This window comes from Phasianus colchicus, chromosome Z (assembly GCF_987193195.1).
Source record: "Phasianus colchicus chromosome Z, bPhaCol1.hap1.1, whole genome shotgun sequence".
NCBI classification, from domain to species: domain Eukaryota; kingdom Metazoa; phylum Chordata; class Aves; order Galliformes; family Phasianidae; genus Phasianus; species Phasianus colchicus.
Window position 1 is genome coordinate 17,785,043 of NC_143476.1, and position 26,067 is coordinate 17,811,109.

Genomic DNA, 26,067 nt, shown 5'->3' on the forward strand with positions numbered 1-26,067 from the left:
ACTTCAACCTAGGTTGCTGACAGGTGTGTAAAGACATTTATAGGAGTTTAACAGTTGTTCATGCTTTTATGTTTACATTTTGGGTGTATATAAAATTAAATGAAAAAATCAATGGATGATGGAAAAATAATGGAGATGGTAAATGGACTGTTGGTTCAAAATCATATTGTTTATCCTAGTGTGAGCTAAACGCACAATGACATAAAGCATTTCAGTATAGCAACAGTAATATTAAAAATTGTATAATTAAGAATAAGAAATGTAAAATGTACTTACAGGAATGAGTTGCACTTTTGAGAGCATTGATTCTGAAATAGATTTAAGGGTTAAGAAGAGGGATCACAACCTGAACACTGTATAGAAATAGCATTTGTTAAAAGATCCTTATTTTGTCTTTAGATATACCCTTTAGTAGGAATGATATCATAATATGACAAACATTCCTGTTGTTAATATTTTAAAATAAAGCAAATTGGTCTTTTAGCACTTCAGAAAGACTATTAAAGTGACTGAGGTTCAAAACAGGTGTAGAAGTGTTTTAAGATAGCATTTGTTGAAGGCTTTAAAAGGAATGGAATAGGAATGGAAAAACAAGTAGTAGACATTTAAATCCAAAGTGAAACATATGCTAAACAATTATTCTCTTAGAGTGAATTACAAAGAAAAATGAATTCTGCGTTTTTCTGTTTGTTCTGCAGTTTTCTGATTGTAATTGATAGGTCTTAATTTTTACAGTAACTACTTATGGGCTTAGTAGTATACTATGTAATTGGGATAGAATCATCAGCTTGCAAGGGAACTCAGAAGGCCACAGCAGTATCATATATGAGACAACAGCAAGTTTCTTAGGGCTTTGTCCAGGTGGATATCAATATCGCTGGGCAGTTTGTGTCATTGCTTGTCTGTTGTTATGGGGGAAAAATCTGAAATAGGCACTCAATTTAAAATTATTTTGTCTCAATTTGCATACACTTTTGTAACTCTCTTAGCATGCATTGCAGTTATGGGCCTGCCACTATTCTGCTGCTGACCTATTGATGAGGAGAGCTGCCTCAGGTCCCCAAGGAGGCTGAAAGTGCCCCAACCCCATTGTCCCGTCTGAGAGCAGGGTAATGGGGAATCATGGAATCATAGAATCACAAGGTTGGAAATGACCTACAAGATCATCTAGTCCAACCGTCCTCCCATTACCATTGCTACCACAAGCTACTAAACCAGATCTCACAGCTCCTCACCCAGACGCCTCTTGAACACTGCCAGGGACGGCGACTCCACCACCTCCCTCTGCAGCCATCCCAGCATCTGACCACTCTGAGAGAAAAAGTTCTTTCTTATGTCTAACCTAAACCTCCTCTGGTAACACTTGTGGCCATTTCCCTGAGTCCTGTTCGTTGCCTGGGAGAAGAGGCCAAATCCCTCTTCAGCACAACCTCCCTTCAGGAAGTTGTAGAGTGTGATGAGGTCTCCCCTGAGCCTCCTCTTCTCCAGACCGAACAATCCCAGCTCCCTCAGCCGCTCCTCATAAGACTTGTGCTCCAGACTCCTCACCATTTTTGCTGCCTTTCTCTGGACACGCTCCAGGGCCTCAATGTCTTTCCTGTAGTGAGGGGCCCAAAACTGAACACAGTACTCGAGGTGCAGGCTCACCAGTGCTGAGTACAGGGGATGATCACCTCCCTGCTCTTGCTGGCCACACTATTTCTAATGCAGGCCAGGATGGCGCTGGCCCTCTTGGCCACCTGGCCACACTGTTGGCTCATGTTCAGCTGAGCATCAACCAACACCCCCAGGTTCCTTTCCTCTTCACAATCATCTAGCCACTTGTCCCCAAGCCTATAATGCTGCATGGGGTTGTTGTGGCCAAAGTGCAGGAATAATCACTATCAGCATCTAATACAGAAAAGAATATTTTTGGACACTTTCGCTGCCAGAGTTCATTTCCATCTCACGTTCATCTTGCTTCCTACTCAGTTCACATTTTGTGCCACTGCCAGAGGTCCATCCCCTTGCAAACAGGTACATGAACTCAGTTACAGAATCATAGAACCACAGGATGGTTTGGATTGGAAAAGATCCTTCAAGATCATCTAATACCAGCACCAATTTGCTGATCCTTACTCACCAATGCTATGTAGGAGAAGTTAATACATTTGAAATCAATTTGCATAGTTGATACGTAATTGAACAGTTACTACATTTCAGTATATTTCATTTCTGTAGTTAATGCATTTCAAATTGATTTACTTCAGTTATTTCATTGTTATACACTATGCTGTTGTTTGAAAATCTTGAGAAACAAGAGTTGTTTTGCTGGATCTTTGAGTGACATAGGTGCTTTAGGAGTACATAGATTTATACAGGCAAAATGACCCCAATCTAAGATGAGCTTTTTGTATGTTGCTCCAAATAATAGCAGCTAGCTCAAAAGGTCACAATAATGTATTTTGGGTGGAAAAGAATGGCAATGAATTTACCGTTATTACTGTGCCACAAAACTCAAAGACTGCATGCATATAGAATTGTATAGATATATAAAATGGCAGATTTTATTTAATACTGTTTTTGAAAGATATTCTCAGATATTTTTTGTTTGTTTATTTGCTCGTTTGTTTGTTTTCCCATAGCCACTACATACGCATTCTTAACATTCATGAAAGTATTTTATAAATAATAACACTGTACAGAAATATTAACTACGTTGACTGGTAAATCCTGGTTGATTTCTATTAATTTTTTAGCTTTTTTTTTTTTTTTTTTTTTTTAATATACTGTATTGTGTAGTGTCTTAATTTAATAGATCCCTGCTACTGCCCTCAAACTCTCATATTTTTGTCCAAATTTGTTATGAATATATGTCCATTATTGTATTTCTATATGCATATTATCTTTTTAAAAATCTGTTTTCATGTTACCAAAAACTGGGTTACGTTGGGTATTATATAACCTATAGTAACATTTAAAGATAGTCTCATATAAAATGTATGCTTTGGGCAGTGATTAGCCTCATAAATTCTGGTTCACTGTACATCTGTGTAATTATTGTTAAGCCTTAGGCTATTAACAAATCATTAAGTAGCCTGTGTTTTTTTTTTCTTTATATATTGTATAATGCTTCTGTATTGTCTAAAAAAAACCACTAGTATTTAGATATATAGTTAACCTAGAGAGTTTTCAAGAAATTACAGGTTGAGCCAGAGAAAATGACATTAGCCCTTCGTGTTTTATTAAATAATCTTTTTAAATGGTTTGTGCTGTTCCATGGCTGTGACAACTTAAATGTGCAATTCTAGTTTTTTACTGGATATAGTCATGATTCTGTTTCATGTTTTATACAAGCCATGTTGTATGTAATCTTTTCAGTTAAGTTTACGCTTATTCAGATTTAAGTTTTTCTTATGGGAAAAGAAAGAAATTCCAGAAAGAAGTAACTTATATAATTTGTACAAGCATATTTGAAGAGGAGATACTCACTGACAAGGCATAAGTCTTGTAGCTTGTAGCAGAGTTTACGGATGTGTATCTTTTCCATACTCACTATTGGGCAATACTTGCAAAGCACTGGCAGAGTATTAGAGCTGATGAGAAATTAAATGAAATTAAGCATATTTCATGAAGAAACATTTGGTAAAGCTCACTTTTTAGTTTGAAATTCTATGTATTTGATCTGGTTATTTGGAAAAGATGTGTGTAGTACCAGTTCTTTTTAAAGGAAGAGGCTGACAGTAATAGGCTAGAAAACTTATATTACGTGCAAAACTGAAGCTTGTGTATTTAATTTTAATAAAACGGGCTTCTTTTCTTAAGAATATTGATGAAGCACTACTGTCAGATATTATTTGCACAGGTTTTATTAAAACCTTAGATATTCTTGATTATCTCAGTCAATGGAAACTAATTTGATTAATCAGGGAATCACAGATTCATAGGGTTGGAGGGCACGTCTGGAGGTCACCTAGTCCAACCCCTGCTGAAGCAGACTCCCTAGAGTAGGTTTCACAGGAAAGTGTCCAGGCAGGTTTTTAATATCCCCAGAGAAGGAGATCCCACAACCTCTCTGGTTAGCCTGTTCTGGTGCTCTGTTGCCCTGAAGGAAGCTTTTCCTCATGTTTCTATGGAACTTCCTCCATTGCAGTTTTTAGTCCTTGCCCCCCTGTTCTGTTACTGGGCACCAACAAAAAGAGTCTGGCCCCATCTGCTTGACTTCTGCCCTTTAAATAACTGTAAGCATTGATAAGATCCCCTCTCAATCTTCTCATCTCCAGGCTGAAGAATCCCAGGTCTCTAAGCCTGTCCTCTTAAAGCAGATGCTCCATACTCCCAATTATCTTTCTGTCCTGCTGGATTCTCTCTACAAATTCCCCATCTTTCTTGAAACCGAGGAGCCCAGAACTGGAGACATTACTCCAGATGTAGCCTCAGCAGGGCCAAGTAGGGGGGGAGGGAGAACTTTCCATGACCTGCTGGCCACACTTTTTAATGTGCTTCAGAACACTGCTGGACTTCTTGGCCACGAGGGCTCTGTGCTGACTCATGATCAGCCTGTTGTCCATCAGAACCACATATGTAATGAAATTGTTTCCCAGAAAAAAGCTGGTTTCGTTTAGCATACTAGTAGCAGTCATCAGTTTATGTACAGTCTGTCTGTCATTTAATTGGAAAACTGGAATTAACACAAAAAGTTGAGAGGTTCATCTCGAGCCCTGAAAGCGAATGATTGAATTTGAGCAGAAAGAAAAAATTATAACCTAATAGTTCTTTGGAAAATCAGGCAAAAAGCTGCCTCCTGATACTGAGTTGCTCTAAACAGTGGTGCTGTTTAGTGGGGATTTCAAAGAGGAATGTTTGGTCTAACACAGGAAAAACAATACCAAGGTTATTTTGTTTCCAGTGCTTTAAGCAATGCCAGGAGAATGGATTGGTCAGTGTTAGTACAGATTCATTTTCCAAAGTAGCTTGAGCAGAATACTATCTTTCTTACTGTTGTTTCTGTCTGAAGATGCTGTGCAGGGTACTTCTATTAGAAAAAAGTGGGGATGAATCGCTGTATGGAGTGGGTGAAAGTAAGAGAGTGGTTGTTGTTACTTGTTTCTTGAACAGGTCCAAAAGCCATGTGCTAGGTTTGCAGCAGGGATATACCTTCTCTATTAAGAGATTCTAACAGCAATAATAAGCTGTGCTGTGACTCACAGAATTTATGCTGCTTCATCTGAAGTAACTAATAATCTGCTGTTTTTACTGCATGTTCGTATGTGGCTCCAATTAAAAAAATTAGTTAAATATAAGCATATGGATAATTCTGTGCTTCTTTTGATAGTGCTCAAATCTTGTTAATCTCATTTTGTGTATGTTCAGGTGATAAATTCAGCACATGCTGAAATACTTCCCTGAGCTGACTATTAAAGTGGGAGAACAGAGGAAGGAATTACAATCTCCTTGTTCTGAAGTACTTCCTCTCTGAAAAACTGCATTTGAATGAGCCTGCTATTGTGAGAAATACGTAAAAATCAACTTCTATTTCATTGGTGAACTGATTGAATAAAGAGAATTGCAGATGTTAGTTCAAGCACTTCACAAAGCTTTATTCCAGGACAGAAGTGCTTGACTATGACAAGAAGCAAGTGGTTGTGGAATGTCTCTACAGGCATTTATGGTACTTAATTTTATATTACTTGTCAGCCCATTAAAGCCCAGCTAAGCATATTGAACTTTTGTCTCTTGAGACACAGGAAGTTGGATGTATGGCAGTTCTACAAGATCCATGTGTTTCTTCAGGACTTGAGTTTTACGACCATAAATTTTGTTAGATCTCCATGTTACGTTAATTCAGTTGGTGCAGTTTACTCTTTATGTGCCTTATAAGAAACATCACTAATTCTGCTTTGTCTGCTGAGTGTCTGCACTAAGTTTTCTCTGTCTAAATCTCACAGTGCCAACTGACAATGGATGATAAATACTTTAGAAGTTGTTTTCTTTGTATTATTTTCCAAAATCTTTCTTAAAACAAAAAATGACTATACAAAATGTAAAAATATCCTTTTAGCCATAACTAAAAATCTTATTTTACAGTTGTCTTGTATTTTAGTTATATAAATAATAGATACTTGTAGGTTTGTTTGTCTCTATGTGTTTCAAAATGATATCTGTTGAGAAATGGAGTATGCCAGTGGTCATCTCAAGTGTGGATATTTACAATGAAGTCATAACACAGAGGAATATAGGAGCGCTCACTTTTTTGAGTGCACTAAAACCATGCTGGTATTTATCAGTATATGTGCTTATGTATGGTTTTATTCATGCTTGCCTGTGAGCTCTGACTAAATCAAACTGCATGGGACATGTCAGGACCTCTGATAGCAGCTGGGCATCCTCTGTCTTGATGGGTGGCATCCCTTTTTTTCACAGAAGTGGAGTAGGTATATCTAGCTGAGCATATTTCCTAACAGAAGTGGGAGATTTATGAAGTGATGAAACTTAGCAACTTTTTTGGAAACATACATTAACAATTTCACTGTTATTTATATATATATATATAAAGTGTTCCAGAGAAGTTTCTGGAAGTTGCTTTGTGGAAACAAGAGAGGAAAAAAAGAAAAATGTGCTTTGATCCTAATGTTTCTGATTCATTCAACAAAATGCATCAAGTCTTTGTTCTGTATTATGTTTTCTCTACACACAATGCTGCCTACTAATGAAGGCTACTTATCTTTTATTTTGCCATCTTACTATTGCGTGTTTAATTCTCCAAACCACAACAAACCACTAGTGTAAAGATTTTTTCTCTTTCCTTTTCTGTACTGTTCCTTTTCTGAAGTATACAAATAAATATATAGAAATATTTGTGGTAATTAAAATACTATGTATTCTTCCTGTTATCATGTGATAATGATACTAGGTCACTGCCATGGCACATTTTGATTTGAGACTTGATCAGTGTTCTTAAATAAAGATTTTCCTGAGGAAGCAGCTAATGATCCAGAAATAAAATAACAACTAATTTCTAAGTACAGATATATAGAACTTTGCTAACAGTATGTTTGAGTACATGCTAGGAAACACTGTCTAACAACAGGGAGTTTTGGGTCTAAAAGAAGATTACCAAGGCCATCTGGAACACTTCATAGATTTAGATAGTTGAAGGATTTTAAGAGTATTGCTTCCTGTCTCACACTGCTTCTTAAACAATATTATTGTAACATTACTTGCTTGGAATGTTTCCTATGCCTTTCCCAGCATGTCTTAGCTAACATAATGTTTGTGTAATTTTCTGTTCAGAGAAAGCAGGAGATGCAGAAGCATGAATGCCTGTCTAGGGGAGTTCTAGACTTCACTCTGTGCTGACAGTGTTGGATTGCTGTTTTTTGGGACTCAGATTAGCTACTACAATTGAGATGCAAGGTCAAGGATGCCAAGGATTTCTTTCACACACACGCACACTTTTATCTGTGAGGAAGTATTTTGGAGGGAAAAGCCCTTGCACAAAAATAGACACCGGTTAGATGCATAAATACATATATATCATATTAAGCCTGTATGCAGTCAGTAGGTATTTCAGGATTTCAGTCCTTTACAGCTGTATCCAAAAGCTGTAAAAGATCTGGAAGACCTGACGGCGGCTTGGTTATGTCCATAGAAGCCCAAGTTTTTCATTCCATGTTTTTAAATCTAAAGCAACACAACAGTGCTGCCAAATGCACGTGCTCTGATCTGATCTGCTTTCTGGGTTTGCCAGCTGCATACCAGCTGTGCTGACCTGAGCGTTGCCAGGAGACAGCTGTGCAGAGAGGCTCTGTGCAAACCCGCAGCAGCAGGGGGAGCTCAGATCAATGAAATCCGTTCTTTTATGACTGTCGAAGGAGTAAGGTAGGTGAGCTGGGCCCTGGTGACAGCCTGTCTTGAATCCATATAAAAATCCAGAAAGCAAATATCGTTTCAGTAGGAACTGAATCAACCAGTTCTGGAGTTTCTCTGATAATTGAGGCAAAATGACTGTGTCTAGTGGTGTTCTAATAAACACTGAGTTGGAATAATACTGGTAGCAGGGCTACACCCAACACAATATTTTTCTTCTATTATGTTTCTGTATCTGGGCTTCTGTCTTTATGATTTCCATGTAACAACTTATAACTGAAACAGCTTGACTTTTATGTCCTGGTAGGATTTGAAAAATAGCTGATTTCAAAATGGTGTGTTTGAAAGCAAAGAATTTTCAGCCTGTGAACTCTAATTGGAGTTTCCCCACTCTTCTCTGTCACCGGAAAGTTAGCAACAAAAATATTATAGAAAGGAAAGGTGACAATGAGAGACTGTAAACGCAGATGCATAATCTGATTGTAAATCCATTGAGGTGAAGTTGCAGAGAGATAAAGCATAAGATAAACGGAAGTCATTCATTGATGTTATGAAAATCACCGTATTGACCTGTGATTTAGAGAAAGCATTACATGGGTCTAATAATTATTTTGCCTCAATTCCTTTCATTTACTCTGTTACTAACATAAAATTTTTCAGATGTAGTCTTGAAACTTAGTTATTTTTTTCTTTTGTGGAAATGTCATGTTGAGCCGTGAATTATGTAAGTAAACCAAAGTACTCAAAATTTCTCTTATTTCTCTTAATAATCTGAAGAGATAGATTTCTTTGCCAGTATGTAGTGCAGTTGCAACAAATAGTTTTACTATACCTACCCAACGCCATGTTCTTGACACACGTTGTCAATGTATTAGCTGCGGGCTATGAGTCTTCCATAGTCCTTTCTGCCCCTTTGATCATCTCGAGGTTTCTGATATCATGATTGCTTTTCTTCCACTTGTTCTGCTGCTACTCACGCCTCTTTTCTGTCCATCTCATTAAACGGTACCACCTTCCTGCTTTTCCTTCTCTAAATTTGTTGCATGAGGATGCCTGTAAGGCTCCAGAGCTTACTGGTCTTTATGTATTGAACTTGACTAGTTGTTGCTTTAGCTGAGGAGGTTCTTGTAACTTAAATAAACTTCCTAACATCCTATTAGAATTCACACACTGAAGTTAGGCTTATGTTTTAACACTTTTTCAACTTGCAATTTTTCACACTCAGAATTCTTCCCCTCTCTGATGTTCTCGTTATCCCTTTCAACAGAACCATTTTTCAAATTGCCTCGTGTATCTTTTACAATTAAAAGAATAGTACTACTGTCTTCTACTCTGCTAAATCTATTCTTATTGTTCCCATTCATCACCTGCATCCCTGCAGAATTTATATTGCCCTCTGTTCTGCAAACTGCCAAATCAGAGTATCTTGACATTGTGCATCCTGTAGCTTCCTTCTTTTATGCTAAATCAGTCAGCTTTGAAGTGAGTATATGGTAGGGTCAGGTTATCTGTTTAAATTATATTACTCTGCTTAAAGTTTAACTAAGTTTAACCAGCATGCTTCGGCTGAGACTTTTTGAAAAAGGACTTGTGAAATACAATTAGAAACAATGATTTTCAGTGGCATATTTGTTTTCCTTAGAAGATTCCTTACACTGTTATAGTACCAAATTTTCTCTAAGAGTGTATTATGTTTTACTGTGATAGTCTTCACTAATTTTTAGAATTTGTAATACTTCCTTACATTGCCAGTGTCATAGCGAAGACTCATTCTTTGGTGTCTTGCTTCCTGAGAGAATGAAGAGTATATAATTTAAAAACACATAGTAAAGGAGCTTTTTCAGATCTTTTCTGTCTTACGGCTACATCAAAACTATTGCTAGTTCTGAAAAATTACAGAATGATTACTTTTTCAACCAAATCAATCTTTAGACTTGTATAATACTGAGAAAGATGAGATTAATAATCACACTAGAAAATGTAGAGTACATGTCAATTAAAAGCTCTGCAGCTGCAGATTGATTTTAATTCTTGTAAAAATTTCTGTTATGGGCATCATTTTAAGTTTACTGTAATTCACAATGCAAGACATAAATTACTCTATTCCTTAGTAGTGAAATAGGGTACTCAAAAGATACTTGGTTCATACCTGGGGAGAATCATTAAATGAAATAGATAGTATGATCCCAATGAATGAAGTGCTTATTTCAACACAGGAGTCTGAAAATGCTAATGGTAGTGTGTGAGGACATCAGATACTCTGATTTCGTTTTTCTTTCTACAAAATAATTCTGGAATATAATGGCCTCTGTGACATGATGCAGACCTATTTTAGTCTAGGACTTGCTACTGTGGTTGCTCGGTTGTGCTTTAGGGTGTGTTTATTGGAAAGCAGAAGTTTTGCATGTTGAGATTCAGAGGTAGTCTTACAAGAATGGTAAGTTTTACTGCCAGCTCTTAAAATTATTCCAGAACCAGGTAGCAACACCTCTGTGGATGCCCACTGAAAACTGGGGAACTTTGTATGGATTCTAGGGGATCAGTGTCTAACTGAATCCTAGCTGACTGCAGATGTGACTCACAATTCAGATATTTGTCATACAGTGAGCTTTGTGTGTGATAAACGTCATGTAGGGAAAAGTAAGTCCTGCACTCCTATATCATTGCATCAGTAAGTGGATTTTTTTAGAAACAACTTCTGTTTTTCAAGCGAAAAAGAGGTGTAATTCATGTAGAAAAATTCTCTTAAGATGAACTACTCCTGTCTTCCTTTGTATCTGAAGCAAAAATGTTAAATTATTAAATTTAAATGTGGATGCAACAGCAACCATTGCAGTGGGTTTGCTCTGACATGATTTGTTTGTGCATTTTGTGAAAATAATATCTTTAATCACATAATACTGAAAAATGTTTTTCTGAATGTGTAGCTTCACATTCGGAAGTTGTTATCATCATCTGCCTACAAACGTGTCTCCTTGCAGCTTCTTGTTATCAACTGACAGAAGTGTTCAACATCCCATTAAAAAATGCACCATACTAACATGTTGCAATGAAATTTCACGTGATTTTCAATTCTGCCTAGTAGACTTCTGTTGCATTTGAAACTTTACAGGAAAAGTGACAGCCATCAAGATATTTTAATTATTTGAATGCTATAATACCGGTTGCTTCTGAGCATGTTATAATGACAAACTACAGTCAGCATTCTCCATTTACTTTACAATAATATACAATGATAAAAGCAATTAAGCATTGACTAAGCTGGCATAGCTGAAAGTTTTGAAATCTTTCCATCTGCAGTAATGATATAGAAAATGTATTAAATAATAACCAGGTGGATTTATTCTATGATCATTCACACGTCAGAATTCTTGAAACACTATCTGAATCTGCAACTGACAGGGAATCATCTAAATCTAAAGAATAAAAACTTTTAGCTACTTCAACAGGATTGTGTCTTGGTCCTACCATAAGGGGGTCCAGATTTTCTCATATAATTGCATAACAAGACTTTAAAAGAAACCACCTACCTTTACTAATTTCTGAATAACTGATCCACAGTTGTTTTATGACACAAGAAGGAAACCTACTGAAAAATCCAGTTTGTTCTTGAGTTCATAAGACTTTTCTCTCACTGACAAAGCAAATATGCACGTACAATAAACAGTTTAAAAAGATATTATATATATATGATCTTAATTACTGTTTCAGACATTCTGTTCTGTTAGTCACCTGTTTTCACTTTTGTCTGTCTTCTTTTTTGGAAAAACATGAGGTTATTGATAGTGTTGCTGTGTTGGATGCATACTGTGAAAGGACAGATAAAGTATGGAAATTTGGCTGCCTGGGAGTTGACGAGAATCTCTGACAATCTGTGGTAGAGAGTCTTCAAAATATTTTGGGAAGTACCCTCAAAATCAACTCCAACCTGCTCAAGTAAAGCAAATTAGACTTTGCAACTCAGGACATATGTTTTTGAAGATAGGATTTCAGTAGTTGTATACTGAAAATGGTGGAACTGTGTACCAAAGGCCTTTGGTTCATGCAAGTTGCCCTGAGTTTATCTTAAAAGATGGAGCTGTACAGGATCAAAATATATTCAAAACATATTCTGTTTTACCTATTTCCATAAAACAGTGGTTGAGAGAAGCAGCAGTTTCTCCCAAACTATTTATGGTTGTTTCTGCTGTGTCAACAAAGTCTCTTACTGGATTTCACTGCAACCTGCATGAATTGGAGAGATTCTCTGGACTAGCTCTCATCTGAACATTGCAAAATGATTAACTGGAACTCCATGCATACTTGCAACTGTCTTTTCAGCACATAAGGATTTTAAGCAGATGCTATGTTTAGCAAAATAGTTGTCCTATTCCTCTTCTCTCTGTAATCTCTGGCGTTATTTGAGGAAAACCACAGTTAAGATACTTTGGTTTTCTTGGAGAATGCCCGGACTGAGCAACAGATTAAGCTTTACAGAGTCTGAATTATGGTTTTCACAGTTCTAAGTCTCTTAGACTGCACCTAGGAAAACAGATGATGTGGATCTGTTCTAAGGGTCTTGTAGGCATTTCCATTCATAGAATCGTAGTTGAGGTTGGAAGAAACTTCTAGAGGTCACGTGGTCCATCTGCCCCCAAAAGTAGATTGACCAGGACCATATCAAAGGGCTTTGGAATGTCTCCAAGGATGGAATCTCCACAAATTCTCTGGGCAGCCTGTTCCATTGCTCAGGCATCCTCACAGTGGAAAAGGAGTTCTGTATGTGTTCAATCCCCCTAAATCTTCTCTTCTGAACAGTCCCAGTTCTCTTAGCCATTCCACTGAGGAGAGGAGCTCCAGTCTCTTGATCATCTTGGTTGCTGTCTGTTGGACTCTCTCTACTATGTTCATGTCTCTCAAGAGTGTACATTGAAATCCTAACACCAACACACCACGGCACAGAACTCAGCTTGCTTTGGAATTATTTATCTTTGTATTTCTCTTGAAAGATGCATTTTGCAATCAAGTACATCACTGATAAAGGCACTGAAATTATTTGCATGGAAATTTCTATGCAATTCAGAAATGGTATTACTATGGTATTATTAAATGAAGAAAAAAGTTGTTTATATACAGACAAATCTGCATGGACACTTGTAAACGTGTATGCAATGCATTTCAAATTTCTAAGAAATAATTCAAAGCAATGCTAAAGGATTGTATCAATTAGAAATAGTTCTGCTTTCTTTTTTCACAACCTGACAAACCTTTACATGATACCTGACAATGGAGTAAGGTAATGGTGTTTGTTATGAAGCATAAATTCCTAAAGAAGAAGAAGCATAATTTACTCTCTATACACCTATGCTACGTATCTATTCCCTTAGGCATGTCATCTCCTGAAAATACTGTGTGACAATGTAAGGGTTTATGGTTTCTTAGAAGAACTATAAGGTCTTTATGTGGTAAACAACAATGCTGTCAGGGGGCAAGGAATGCTTGTGTAGAATCTCTCATCCCAAAATACTTCTTATGAGTTTAGAAACAGAACAACCTGCATAAATCTGGTTTGTGTTTAAACTGTATTAACAAAACAGCTGTAAAGGTTTTCTGTCCTAAAATGTTATTCTACAACATCTTGGCTACATAACCTGCTCTGTATGAAAATATACTAAATTGTTGGGAGGTGTGAACAATAATCTCTGTCATTCTCAGAGGGAAACATCTTTCCCAGTCTCATTCTTCTATTTCAAGTAACTGTGGCAAATTAAAGAAAATAAAATTCTAAGTCTTTCTCTACGTATCCATTATACTGTACTTAGGTCTCTGAGCAGTATTTAAAAGACAAAGAACTCAAAACAATATTCGTGCTGACAGTGCACAGCCTTGCTAATCCAGCTTTAGGAAGCTCATCATTTTTAAAAACTCTTTTGTCATAGTTAGTTCAGGAAGGTGTCTCAGTTACACTGGCATATTTGTTGATATCTTTGGCAGGAGAGGAGAAGACAAAGGAAAAATGTACTTAATATTTTTAATATCTGTGGTAATCAGCATTTTATATTTACAATCTGCTAATGATGTTTTCAGTCAGATATATCATAAGAATTCTTTGTGTGGAGAACATAAACATTATGGGGAAACATAAACAGTAAATTTTTGTTAAACAGGTCCAAACTAAATGCCCACAGAAAAATGAATACCTATGAGTAGGTTCAAAGTAAACTTGAAAAGAGTTTCCACTACATGAATATGGGTCAAGCTCTCAGAGTTAAGACAGTATTATCCCTTATTTTGTGCTACCTTAGAGTCAGAAAATTTTTATCCAACTATGGGAAGAAATAATGGTAAAGTCTTCAAGGTAGTTGAAGATGTACAGTTTCTCAGTACCTTTTTACATTTCAAATTAGTTCCCACACAACTTTCTATGATCAATACAAGTAATCTGACATACTCAAGAATATAAGGTGCTGGACCCTGAAAACAGAAATCTCATATACAGTGACATTTTTATGAAGTTTAATAAGGAAATTCAATATATGCAGCTCCACCTGCAGCAAGTGGAATATCCTTTGCTCTCGGAAAGAAATTGAATAATACATGCTAGCTTAAATCTTCTGATAATTATTTAATAATCTGAATGAGCAGGAGAAATAGCAGCAATGTCATCCTCTGCACAAGAAATATGAATAGGAGGCAAAACTCAGAAACACAGAAGGGAAGCATAGGGAAGGTGGAAACAAGGACATGTAACCTGTGAGGGACATTGTTCAAGCATGCTGAAAGGAGCTTAGTGAGGTCAAATCCCGAGTGGATTTGAGTCTGGCATAGAATGTCATACAAGTGGAAGGGCTTCTGTAAGTAGATGTGTGACAAAAAGACAGCTAGGGAAAATGTGGACCCACTGCTGAATGTGGCATCTGGGGAGGAAAAACTCCAGGTACCGTTGGGAACAAATTTTAAAATTTGAGCTAGAACAATATATAATACATAAATCCTTAGTTGGTTCAAAACAATAGTAAATGGAACAGACAGATGTAGATGAAAAAGTATGGAAAGATGAAAGATGGAATGATGAAGTGCACTGAATTTAGATAGTATGTATTTAATTTTTTGTAGAGAGTTTATTTATTTATTGTTTTTGCTTCCCCAGGGATAATGGACTTGCAGGTAGGCTATAGGTTCACAATGACAACTTGTGTGTACAGTATTTAGATGGAGTAAAATCACTGTAATGGTTCTGTAGTGGAAAGTGCTTATCTTATAGACTGAGGCATCCCACTGTGCTCTCCAGCACTGAGCTTTCAGTGTTAGACCTTTTAATACTGAAAAGTAAGCATCACCAAAATATTTTGCTCTTTTCTACCTTTTCACTTTTGCTTAGCTTGTTAATGAAGGTAAGTGTGGATATTTAATTTCCTGTGTTTTTCTTCAGCACGTTTTTAAGTCTGTTTATTTCCCCATACTGGAAAAGGGTTATGCAAGTGTATTAAGGCAAAAATAGCTTTTAAGTTTATTTAAGACTGATTCCTGAAGTACCATTGTAGAGGTTCTCTAATTTCATATCAGTGCTATGTAATTTTCATTCAAGAAATTTGAAGTTTGGTTGGTTCTCAGTTCAGAAAAATATTCCTATTCAGGAGATAAGCTTCATCTTATGTACAGTACTTTAAAGCTAAGTGTTTTAATTTAATGTTTTGCTGAAAAAGACGGTCTTAACAATTGTGCCTTCCTGTTTTTTTCCTTTTATGAACCATTTGATCAATATGTGACTATGTTATTATTATTCCGTAATGTTTTGTATTGTTTGTTTTAGTTTCTTCAGTCTTTGATCCATGTTTCTTCAATCAGTGTATGTGTTTTCTGATTGCATCTTTTTTATATCAGCCCAGTTCCAAAATCATATCTTCTAATCTTATTAACCCTCCTTTGTCCTTGTTCTTCATATATATTAAGTGCACAGCTTTCCCAGTTTTCATTTTTTAGTTGACGTTTCCTTCTAGTTGTTTCCTAGTAGTCATCCCAGACTAGATCAGTCTTTTTTGTGAGTGTCTCCCAAATAAGGTACTTGCAAAAAGTGTTACGAGTTTTTCTAAGCTTGTCAATGTTTCCCACTTCCTGTCAGCATGGGAAGAATTTCTTATCATCAAGGAGTTCACGTGTTACAAAGCTAATTTTAGGCTTAAATTCTTTATATTTCATACTGGAGCATAAAATCAAATGATTACAGTTTGATTTTCATATTATAGGATGCATTTGTAGTCTTGCAATTATTTTTAATTATTTGTGAATTGTCCAAAGTTGTGAAAGCCACTAAGAAGAAATGATTGAAAGCCATAATGATGCTGTCTGTAATAAGATTAGAGTATTATCCTTCTCTGGTTTATGAGGAAATGTAATAAAATAAAATTTTCTGGTTTCAAATTACTTCTTTCTTTTTTCAATCTGTTTACATTATCCCCAACCAAGAGGAGAAAAACAAAAAGCCAAACAAACAAACAAAACCTCATATGAGCAAGCAATAATATCTTTCTCTGTCATTTATGAACTCAGTGTTAAATGTGAAATATTGACTTCAAATGCTAAGTTCAATAATAGATTATGAGACCTGTGTACCACTAGGAATTTTAGAAGGAACAAGGGAGTACCTGAGCATAGATGAGAGTAAGGTGTTATTCCTTTCTAATGTTCCTAGAAGCCAGAGTAAATTATGTACTAAAGTAAGAAAGAAGTATTCCATACAGTTGCAGTCCCAGCTGCAGATAGAGGGAAAACAAATTTTCATGACCCAAATACAAATAGAAATATTACAGCTTTTTGTACTCTTCCCAGGGCCTGTGTCTTTCCTCTGGACAGCTGCACCTATATGTGCACTGTTCAGCAATTTATCAATAGTTCACTTTCAAATTCATAACAGATGTAAACCTCCCAGTTTGTACAGATACACAAAGTTATGTGACAGTTGAACACTAGCTGCTTAATATTAAAAACTGGATGCCTTTCTAAATTTTTATATTCTACATAGAAAGCATATTTAAGTGACCTCATTCAGGCCACGATAGTCCACCATCAGCCTCCATTCTCCACTGGCTTTACGCACTGGCCATATGGGGCTGTTAAAAGGCGAGTGAGTTTTGCTGATCACTCCCTGACTCTCTAGTTGACGAATCAACTTATGAATGGGGAGCAAGGAATCCCTGTTGGTGCGGTACTGCCGTCTGTGCACCGTTTTTGTAGCAATTGGTACCTGTTGCTCTTTTACTTGTAGCAACCCCACAACAGACGGATCTTCTGACAGGCCAGGCAAAACAGACAGCTGCTTAATGTTGTTTGTGTCTACAGCAGCTATTCCAAAGGCCCATCGATACCCCTTAGGATCCTTGAAATGCCCCCTTCTGAGGTAATCAATACCAAGTATACATGGAGCCCCTGGACCAGTCACAAGAGGGTGCTTCTGCCAGTTCCTACCAGTGAGGCTTATCTCGGCCTCCAACACAGTCAATTCTTGAGAGCCCCCAGTCACTCCAGAAATATGGATTGATTCTGTCCCTTCATAAGTCGAGGGCATCAGAGTGCACTGTGCACCGGTATCCACCAATGCCTTATATTTCAGTGGTTCTGATGTGCCAGGCCATCGGATCCACACAGTCCAATAAACTCTATTATCCCTTTCCCCCCCCTGACTGAGGGCAGGGCCCCTCTATTCATTACCTGTGGTAACCGGAGCAACTGCACTGGCGGTTGATCTGCTTTGTAATTCTCTCACCCGTGCTCGTAGTACATGAGTAGCTTGGTCGTGCCACTTCCTCATGTCTTCTCCATGGTCACGTAAGTAACGCCACAAGGCAAGTCGCGATGTAGGATTCCTTCCTGGAGCTGGAGAGCGTTTGCCTCTAACAGCTGAGATTTTTGATTTTGCACCTGAGAAGGAGGGTTCATCGTCTTTAGTTAGTTGGATCCACACTTGTTCCATCATCTCCTTCATCTCCTTCTCTAGACTCTTTTGACTATTCTGATCTTCATCAAGCGTTTCTGATACTTCTACAGGCTTGTCACGATTCATCAGTGAAGACACTTGCTCTTGCACTTTATTGAGTTGCTCCGTCATTTGTGAGATGGCGGCGCGAGTTGGGGGTAGCTGTTGTTCATAGCTTTGGAGTGTAAGAATCAATTCATAAACTAAGGGGCTTCTCTGTTGGTCCTGGTATCTGTCAGATGCTGCCAATAGAGCAGAGGCATATCTGGCTGGTGTTGTTGATGTGAGTTGCTGCCACATTTCACGCGTTGTTCTCACTCTCTCAGGGTCATGGCCTTGTGGGTCGTTAAAAACACAGTTCGGGTCATACAACATTTCCACCACGGCTATTTCCCTCAAATACTGGATACCCTGTTCAACTGTATCCCATCTTTTCGTCACAGGCTTCAAGCCGCTTTTGAAGGGGTACCTTTCCTTCACGGCTGTTAATACTCGTTCCCAGAGGGAGGCAGCCCCATCCAGACATCGACTAATTCCTCTGTCAATAGCTGGATCTCTGGCAATGGCTCCTAGTTGGCGGGCTTCATTACCATTAGAGACAAGCTACTGGCCCCGTTGTCCCAACAGCGAACTAACCAGGAAACGATAGTTTCATTTGGGCGCCGTGTAAATTCCTTTCTTGAGCCTTGGATTTCAGTCATCTTCAGAGGCCGACGAGTAGTAATAGAAACTTCCTCTTCATCACTCTCTTCTGCATGTCTCTTAGTTTTTCCTTTTGCCTTTCTTGATGTTGGTGGTTTCGAGGAGGGCCCCTCACCTGGATCTTCCTCCACCTCCTCCTCCTCTTCTTCTTTTTTCCGTTCTAGACGCGAGGACACTCGTTTCCATTTCTTGCCCTCCACAGGGGCAACTGATATTGTTATTGGTGTCTCCTGTAATTGATCAGATTTGACTTCCCCTTTGGCTTGAACCTCAGCTCGGTAACTCTCTCTCCAAAACAGTATTATATAGGGCACGGTAAGCACAAGCCAAACCCCAAATAAGTTGTACCTCCTTAGATTTACCTAAGCCGCACTGCCCCTGTCTCAGATACTGGCTAAGTTTCTGGGGATCCCACAGGTGCTCAAGAGTGAAATCCCATGACATTGCGGGTCCCCATGCTTCTAAGATTTTTCCTAAATCTCTCCATATTCCCTGCCAGTCAGTATTCTCTGGTTTTGGAGGAGACTCCTTCTGCTTAATCATAGTCCTTATAGTCCTGTATAGAAATAGATTCAGGAAGACTGATATGAACAGGGCTGTTATGCCTGTTACGCCCACAAGCATGAGAATTAACTCAGCATTGGAAAAACGTCTGATAAACCAAAAGGAAAACCTGGAAACTGATTTGAACACCGTGTGGTTTGTAAAATTAGCTATTCCATTTGGGATGTAGTTGCTTGTAAAATTAGCCATTCCATCCGGGATGCAAGTGTCAAAATTCATATTAAACGTTGCATATAGGTACCAAGATAGGTACCATACAGGTGTCTCCGTCAGTGCCCTTATGTAGTTATATATGTACACAATTCCACAACAAGTAATTATGACATTGATGATTTGCCAGTACGTCGCGAGAAACACCATAGCTTTTAATCCCTTACTCAGCACTCCCACAAAAAAGAGTGGGTTCATCGCTGGTTTCTGCTCGAAAAGGGTTAATGGATTGAAACTAACAAGAGGGGGGGGGGGGGGGAAGGAAAAAAAAAGGCACTACCCAGACTAAGCAGTGCTCAAAGTTTACAAATATCCCAGAATACTGGCAGTACGCCTGGTCTTTCCAGGTCAAGTTTCCCAGCACAAAAACCTGAACTACTGATAATACTCCCTAACGAAGCTCTCTAAGAGCAGAGAGCGAGATTCGTTCTAAGAGCCAAAAAGCAAAAACCAAAAGAAAAAGGCAGCTATGCCCGCATTCTCCACCAAAATCTGTCACGGAATGAACTAGATCAGTTTATGCCCGTGACAGGGGGCAGTAGGCCCCTGCCCTCCCCACCCCCCGCTTGGGCCCACAAAATGGGAAGGAAGGGGGAAAAGGAAAAAAACAGCGGCAACAATCTATGGAGGTAAACTTATTTTACTAACTATGATATTGGAATACAAAATAATACAATATAATACAATCTAATTGAAATTGAGACTAATAAATCAAATAAGATATGAGAGAGAGTTCCCAAGACCGAGTCAAACCTGAAAAAGCTTGGAACAGCTAGGAAAGCACCTCCAGCACCCACTGCCAGGCAGTAAGAGACCGCCCCGAAGGGTCAGATCCCGTGACTTCCGCAATGTATAGGGATAGGTACGTAGAATTAGAGCATTAACACTTCCAGTACATGATGTTTTGATGTGGAATATTGAAAATCAAATAAAAAAAACCAAAACCATGACAATAGCTTTAAAGTTTTTCAGTGTTTGCTTAAGCATATGTTAGGAATTAAGAAATTTTGAATAAAGCAGCCTTATTTCTCATTAGAGACTATAAAATTATTTTCTTCTGTATTTTGTTTCAATCAGATATTTAGTGATGTGTGGAAACTTGTGTTTCAATAACAATAAAATTCAATTGTGATAAATTATGATTTATATTTAATGTCATACTGAATTTATAATAATTTTTAAATTTAAAAAAATAACTTATTGAAACTTAAAGCAATGGAGTGAATTACTATCAAATCAAAAACACCTTAAAAGTAAGCAAATTTTAAAGATTACAGTGTAACCAAATTTTAAAGGGCATAATAAATCATTAGGCGACCTGTATAGTTTAATATAGGTGGCGTAGGAAAAATTAATAAATTTGTAATTGCATCATGAAGTGCTAGCTCTTCTGTCAGATTTATCATTGGATCTGTACTAGGGCAGGAGCAATCTGAAAATCTATAACCTACATAAGGTAGTTTAAATTAGTGCCTCCTGCTTTATTAGCTTGACCCAGGACATTAGTGGTGGATGTTGGTGGTATGGCAGTAAAAGTTGAGCATTCCCACCAATATTTCATTCCATTTTGTTGTCATGTGACAGATGGCAGCAGAGGGGCAATCTGACAAAATGGTGTCTGATATGGAAGCGCATACGCAAAGTAAAGATACGGAACTGAATTCCTCCGTGCAGAAAAAAATGGCACCCACTGACATTCATTGGCAGTTACCATTTATAACAGCCAAACAGTGGGCGTTAGTGAAAATTCAACTACGTGAACAATATTTTCCTATCAGTGGTTCTGTCATAGCAGCTGTGAAACAGTGGATCACCTCTGCTGGCGCAGGTTTTTATGACAGCAGTGTGGACTCCTGTGGATTACTGGTGAAAATGCATAGCTAATGGAGGTGACTGTGTTGAAAAATATTGTTTTGTAGCTCTATCTAATGGTGTTACTGTGCTCCTTCTATCTTTTGTAGTTTCCACAGAAATAAATAGGAGGCATTACTTACACTTTTCTCATTTTCTAGTTTACTGATATTGTATTCACTATTAAATACGGATTCTTCGGGAAAAAGCAGAATGCAACTGAGGAAAAGCATTTGATTGAAACAGTATGAATAAATAACTGTAGATGATTAAAGATATTATAGCATAACAGTTACAACTCAGACGTTTGTTTAACAGATTGACTCAAGTGAAAGGTCATCTGGTTTTGCGTCCTTAAAATAAAACATCTTTTTAAAAATGAGCTCAGTATATTATATCTGAAACTGTTCACCGGAAATTAAAAAGTGTATGATATTATATATTTTAAGAAATTGTAGATTTAATTGTTTTATATTTGTGCATGTTTAAAATACTGCCTGTAAGTTTCCCCATTGTAGAGGAGCTTTTTGTCTTATAAGTAAACTGAATATTGAGCTATTAGCAGTGTTTATTGAGGGAATAAATGCACTATATTAACTCACTTTAAAGAAAATTCTCAAAAGTATTTTCAGTGAAATCTGAACAATTACAGACCTCTCTCTTTTTTAGTGCTCAAGGAATGTGTGTATTTTAATGCCCCAGATAATTACAACATTCCTAGAAAGGCATATTGAATAATAACGAGTTTATTCTAAATTAGTACTGTAATTTGTTGTGGAAGGCATTATTATACTATTACATTAGTTCAAATTCTCATATTGCATTTTCATTCATGTACATTAATTGCTTAAGACAAGTAATTAAAGTCATTCTTAAAGTTTTATAAGATGAAATCAGTAATGAAGGACATCATGAGCTCTTTTTTTCACCTCCAATGAAAACTAAGTTATTCTTTGATTAGGCTTCAGTGCCTTAACCCTTTTAGGCTAGTTTCCGTCAGTGTTCTGAAAACTGCTGTCAACTCGTAGCTGTTTATATGTATGGATTCACTGATTTGTTTTAGTTGAAACAGGTCATTTCACAACACTGAAAAATGTTACTGAATTTCAAGTAGATGGTTTTTTTTTTTCTCAAATGATTCTACAGAAAATGACAGTTCAGTTTAGTGCTTGTTTCGCTGCGATTCGTTATCACAACTAGTAATCTAATGCTAATTTTAATTGTCACCTTACTGTCATCTGAACTATGAGAAAACAGTGTTGTAACCAAAATGTTGTACTACACTTGTTTTTAGAAGGATTTAAATGTCCTCCAAAATTTGAATGTTCAATTTGTTCTATTGGTTTTCAAAGAAAAATATTTGTCAGTCTTTGACACTTTTCCTAATCCTAATTCTGCCTTCTCTATTGCTAGAGTGCATTGTTCTTCATTTTCAAGTGCATGACTATTAAATTTGTGGTTTTTACTTTATCTTTAGTCTCTCACCTAATGAAGAAAACTGATCAGGGACTCTGATACAAGCAAGACATTTAAATATTTTGAACATCAATTTCAAATTCAGAAGCTAGTCTTAGGGAAAAAGTGGCAAACTTGAAATCAAGCAATATGATAAAAATCATGCTATATGAATAAATATATATTTTGTCCACAAATTAATTAAAAACTGCTTATACCTCATAGGAAATGAATGTGCATCTAGGAAACGTTCTGTGTTCACACTAAACTCATTTAAATACTGAATAAAATGTACAACATTCTGGTTGTTTTTCAGATAAGATTTGATTGAGCCAATTTGATGGTTCATTTGGGCTGTGCTTACTCATTTAGACCTTCTGACAATAAAAACTGTTTCTCCTTTTACAAATATGTTGCTTGCTTGTAAACATAGAATTTAGAGATTTTTTAGTTATGCTACAAGAGTAAGCTCAGTAGTATCTTTCCCAAGTAGTATCCTGAAAATTAATTTGGTCAAGTCAAGTAAAATCATGACCATGAACAAGTGATTAGACTTTTCACAGAGAATTTGGATGTCTTTTTTCACTGTGATTTCTGATTTCTTTAATTAGATCAAATATATTTGTTAAATACAAAAATGGAGTCTGGAAAGCAAATAAATGGAGGTCAAGAACTCTTTTAATATCATAATTTCTGCTTTAATTTGCTTCTTATTACATCCCCCCTAAAGAATTTTTTTTGCAAACGGGCGGTTGTCCAAGACCTTTGCATCTGAGAAATTTCCCTGTTTTCTTTAGTCAGTGCGTGAATGTAGAAAATGTTTTTTTAATTTTAGTATAATTTCTAATGATGCATAGTTTGCTCCAAAAGAAATATCTCAGATTTATTTCCGTGGATCTACATCAGATAAGATGCACAATAACACTATTAGAGAGAACAATCTCTCAGCTACAAAACACTATTTTTCAACATAGTCACCACTGTTAGCTATGTATTTTCTCCAGCGATGAACAAGAGACTGCATGCTATGCTTGTAAAAATCTGCACCAGAGGAGGTGATCATTGTCACCACTGCTGAAATACATTCTGCCTCACTAACATACACAATTTGGTCCTTGTTCAGCAAGCATCAGTGAACGTCAGTTCACTGATTCATAGGAATGCCATTTTTTCTGCACAGAGGAATTCAGCAACACACCTTTGCACTATACACACTTCCATGTCCAACAGCATTCTGTCAAACTGCCGCACTGCTGCCATCTGTCACATGGCAGCAACATATAATAGAATATTGTCAGGAATGTTCAACTTTTAGTTCCATGCCACCAACATCTGCCTCTGATTTTGTGGGGCAGTATTATAGGAAAGAAGGCACTACTTTCAGAGCAGCATTTGTGCATGCAAATACCTAAGTTGAAAAAAAAACTGAATAGAACTTTTCCCTTCCTTAATGTGAAATGGACCATATTTTTTTTTTATTTCAGTCATAACACTGTCATTCTATGATCTTTAATTTTGTGTAATGATTAAAAGGGCTGAGGAGCTCTATTGGTGTGGTGTCATTAGCGGATATTTTACATTAAATTCTCTGGAAATTTGAGCATGAAATCCTCTTTTCCAACTATTTCTAAGCTGGAGAACTTACCAAACCCAGTCATCTTCTATCCTGAGACTTATATTAGAGGTGTTAATGTGGTCTAGCCACTTGAAAATGTAGGCTAGATTGCCTGTAGTTACATTGCAGATCTATACAAATCACACAGAATGGCTTTGAATTTAGCAAAAATATGAAGGTTTCAGATTAACAGATACAGACATCCAAAACACATAAGCCTACTCTATTTCCGTGATTTGCTGTAATTTTGTTTGTATTTTTCACGTCTTACTGACACATATTAACATGACCAACACTGAAGGCTGCAATCATCTCATGAACAATATTTGCTAAGGATAACTTCAAGCTTCATTTTCAATATAGCTATCTGAGGTTTTTAGAGTAATTTTAAGTTTCATTTGAAAACAGAATTCCCGTGGAAAATTGAATGCATGGATATTCCACATAATTAGTCAGAGTAGTGAATATTTTGGAGATGAGCTGTAACCAGACATAATTCATTTCTGTTTCTCAGTGACACTTTTATCTCCATTTCTAATTTGTGTACTACAGCTATAGCTTAAGAACGTTGACGTTTCTCAGTGCACTGGATTTTTATTATCCCGTATTTTCAGCCAGTAATAGAAACATGCTCTGATGCAAACTCTGGACGGTGTTGAGAATTTACCTATGGGAGTGTTTTTTCCAGGTATTTGAAAAGGGCGTATATGTGTTAGGAAGAAAGGATTTATACCATTAATCTTGCTGATACTGAAGTTAGTAGATTTCATACACTTGAATTTGGAGCTTAGTTTAGAATTCTTTTGACTGCTGTGTATTTTTAATGTTTTCTTTTAAGCAGTGCGTTTTACTTGGGTATGCAGGCATTTTCTTGATGTATTTATCCTTCAGTTCTTCCTAAACAGTTAATTGTATTGTATTAAAATTAAACAGAAATCAATGTAGGTATCTTCAAATATTTGCACTTCCGTGTGCAGTTTCTTCTGTTTTCTATTCTAAGCATCCTGTCACTTTCCTTACTTTTATATTCACCACCTGGAGACAGCTTTCATATTTTTATGTTCCTCTGTGAGCTGCATGCTTACAACTCTGTCAGAAATTGCAGTGCATATCGTTGGAAAATGCAATGTACATTTTCAAAAAGCTTTGTAACAATTGTAGCTGAAAGAGTTTGCTTTGCTAGGGTCTCATCAACTTCACCTATGCAAATTTTTCATCAGAAGTGTTTTGCTACTAGCAATATCAGTTTTGAGTGGGACTTTCTTCCTTGACATTGTCTATTACTCTTTGTACATTATTTTTGCAGGAATTTAGTGTTACGTTAGTGTGTTTATAATATTCAGAGGAAAATCATGCATGAAATGCTACATGGAGAAGTCATACGTTTCCAAATAACTTCTTTTTCTATTGCCACATTAAAGCCACATTAACCTCTAGCCTTGAACCAACTATATATCAGCCACTTAAATATTGCTCTATGAAGAAAATACTTTTATCACCCCAGAGGGTAAACGAATTACAAGTACAATCTAACTTAAATGAAAGCCAATGTACAGGGAAAGAACCTGATATATACAGATAGAGACACCTTCTGCTCTGACTTGTCCCTCTGGGAAAAGATATGATTTCTTTCTTAACTACTGAGAAAAACTGGTGAAATAAAAGCTGATGATATAATATCTTTTGTTATAATTGTTTTGAAAGTTTCAGTCTTTTTCCAGTGTGTTTGTGTTTTGTGTTTTTATATCTTCTGCTGGATAACAAAAACGTGTATTTGATTAGTTTCTCTCATTTTATTACTAAAAATGCAAATGCTTCAACAGTGGATGGGATCTTAAGATATCTAAATGTGTTACATTTTTGTCTTCAA

At 36.8% G+C, this 26,067-nt stretch overlaps 2 protein-coding genes across 2 annotated transcripts in view; one reads left to right on the plus strand and one right to left on the minus strand.

Moving 5' to 3' along the window:
- The window catches only part of FBXL17 (F-box and leucine rich repeat protein 17), a 284,666-nt gene that overhangs the window by 115,877 nt on the left and 142,722 nt on the right, over positions 1–26,067 (plus strand). The window lies entirely within an intron of this gene.
- Positions 18,386–20,291, minus strand: LOC149912673 (uncharacterized). The gene has a single exon (XM_090132370.1). It carries the CDS (start codon positions 19,472–19,474, stop codon positions 18,773–18,775), a length of 702 nt encoding a protein of 233 aa, XP_089988496.1. The 5' UTR covers positions 19,475–20,291; the 3' UTR covers positions 18,386–18,772.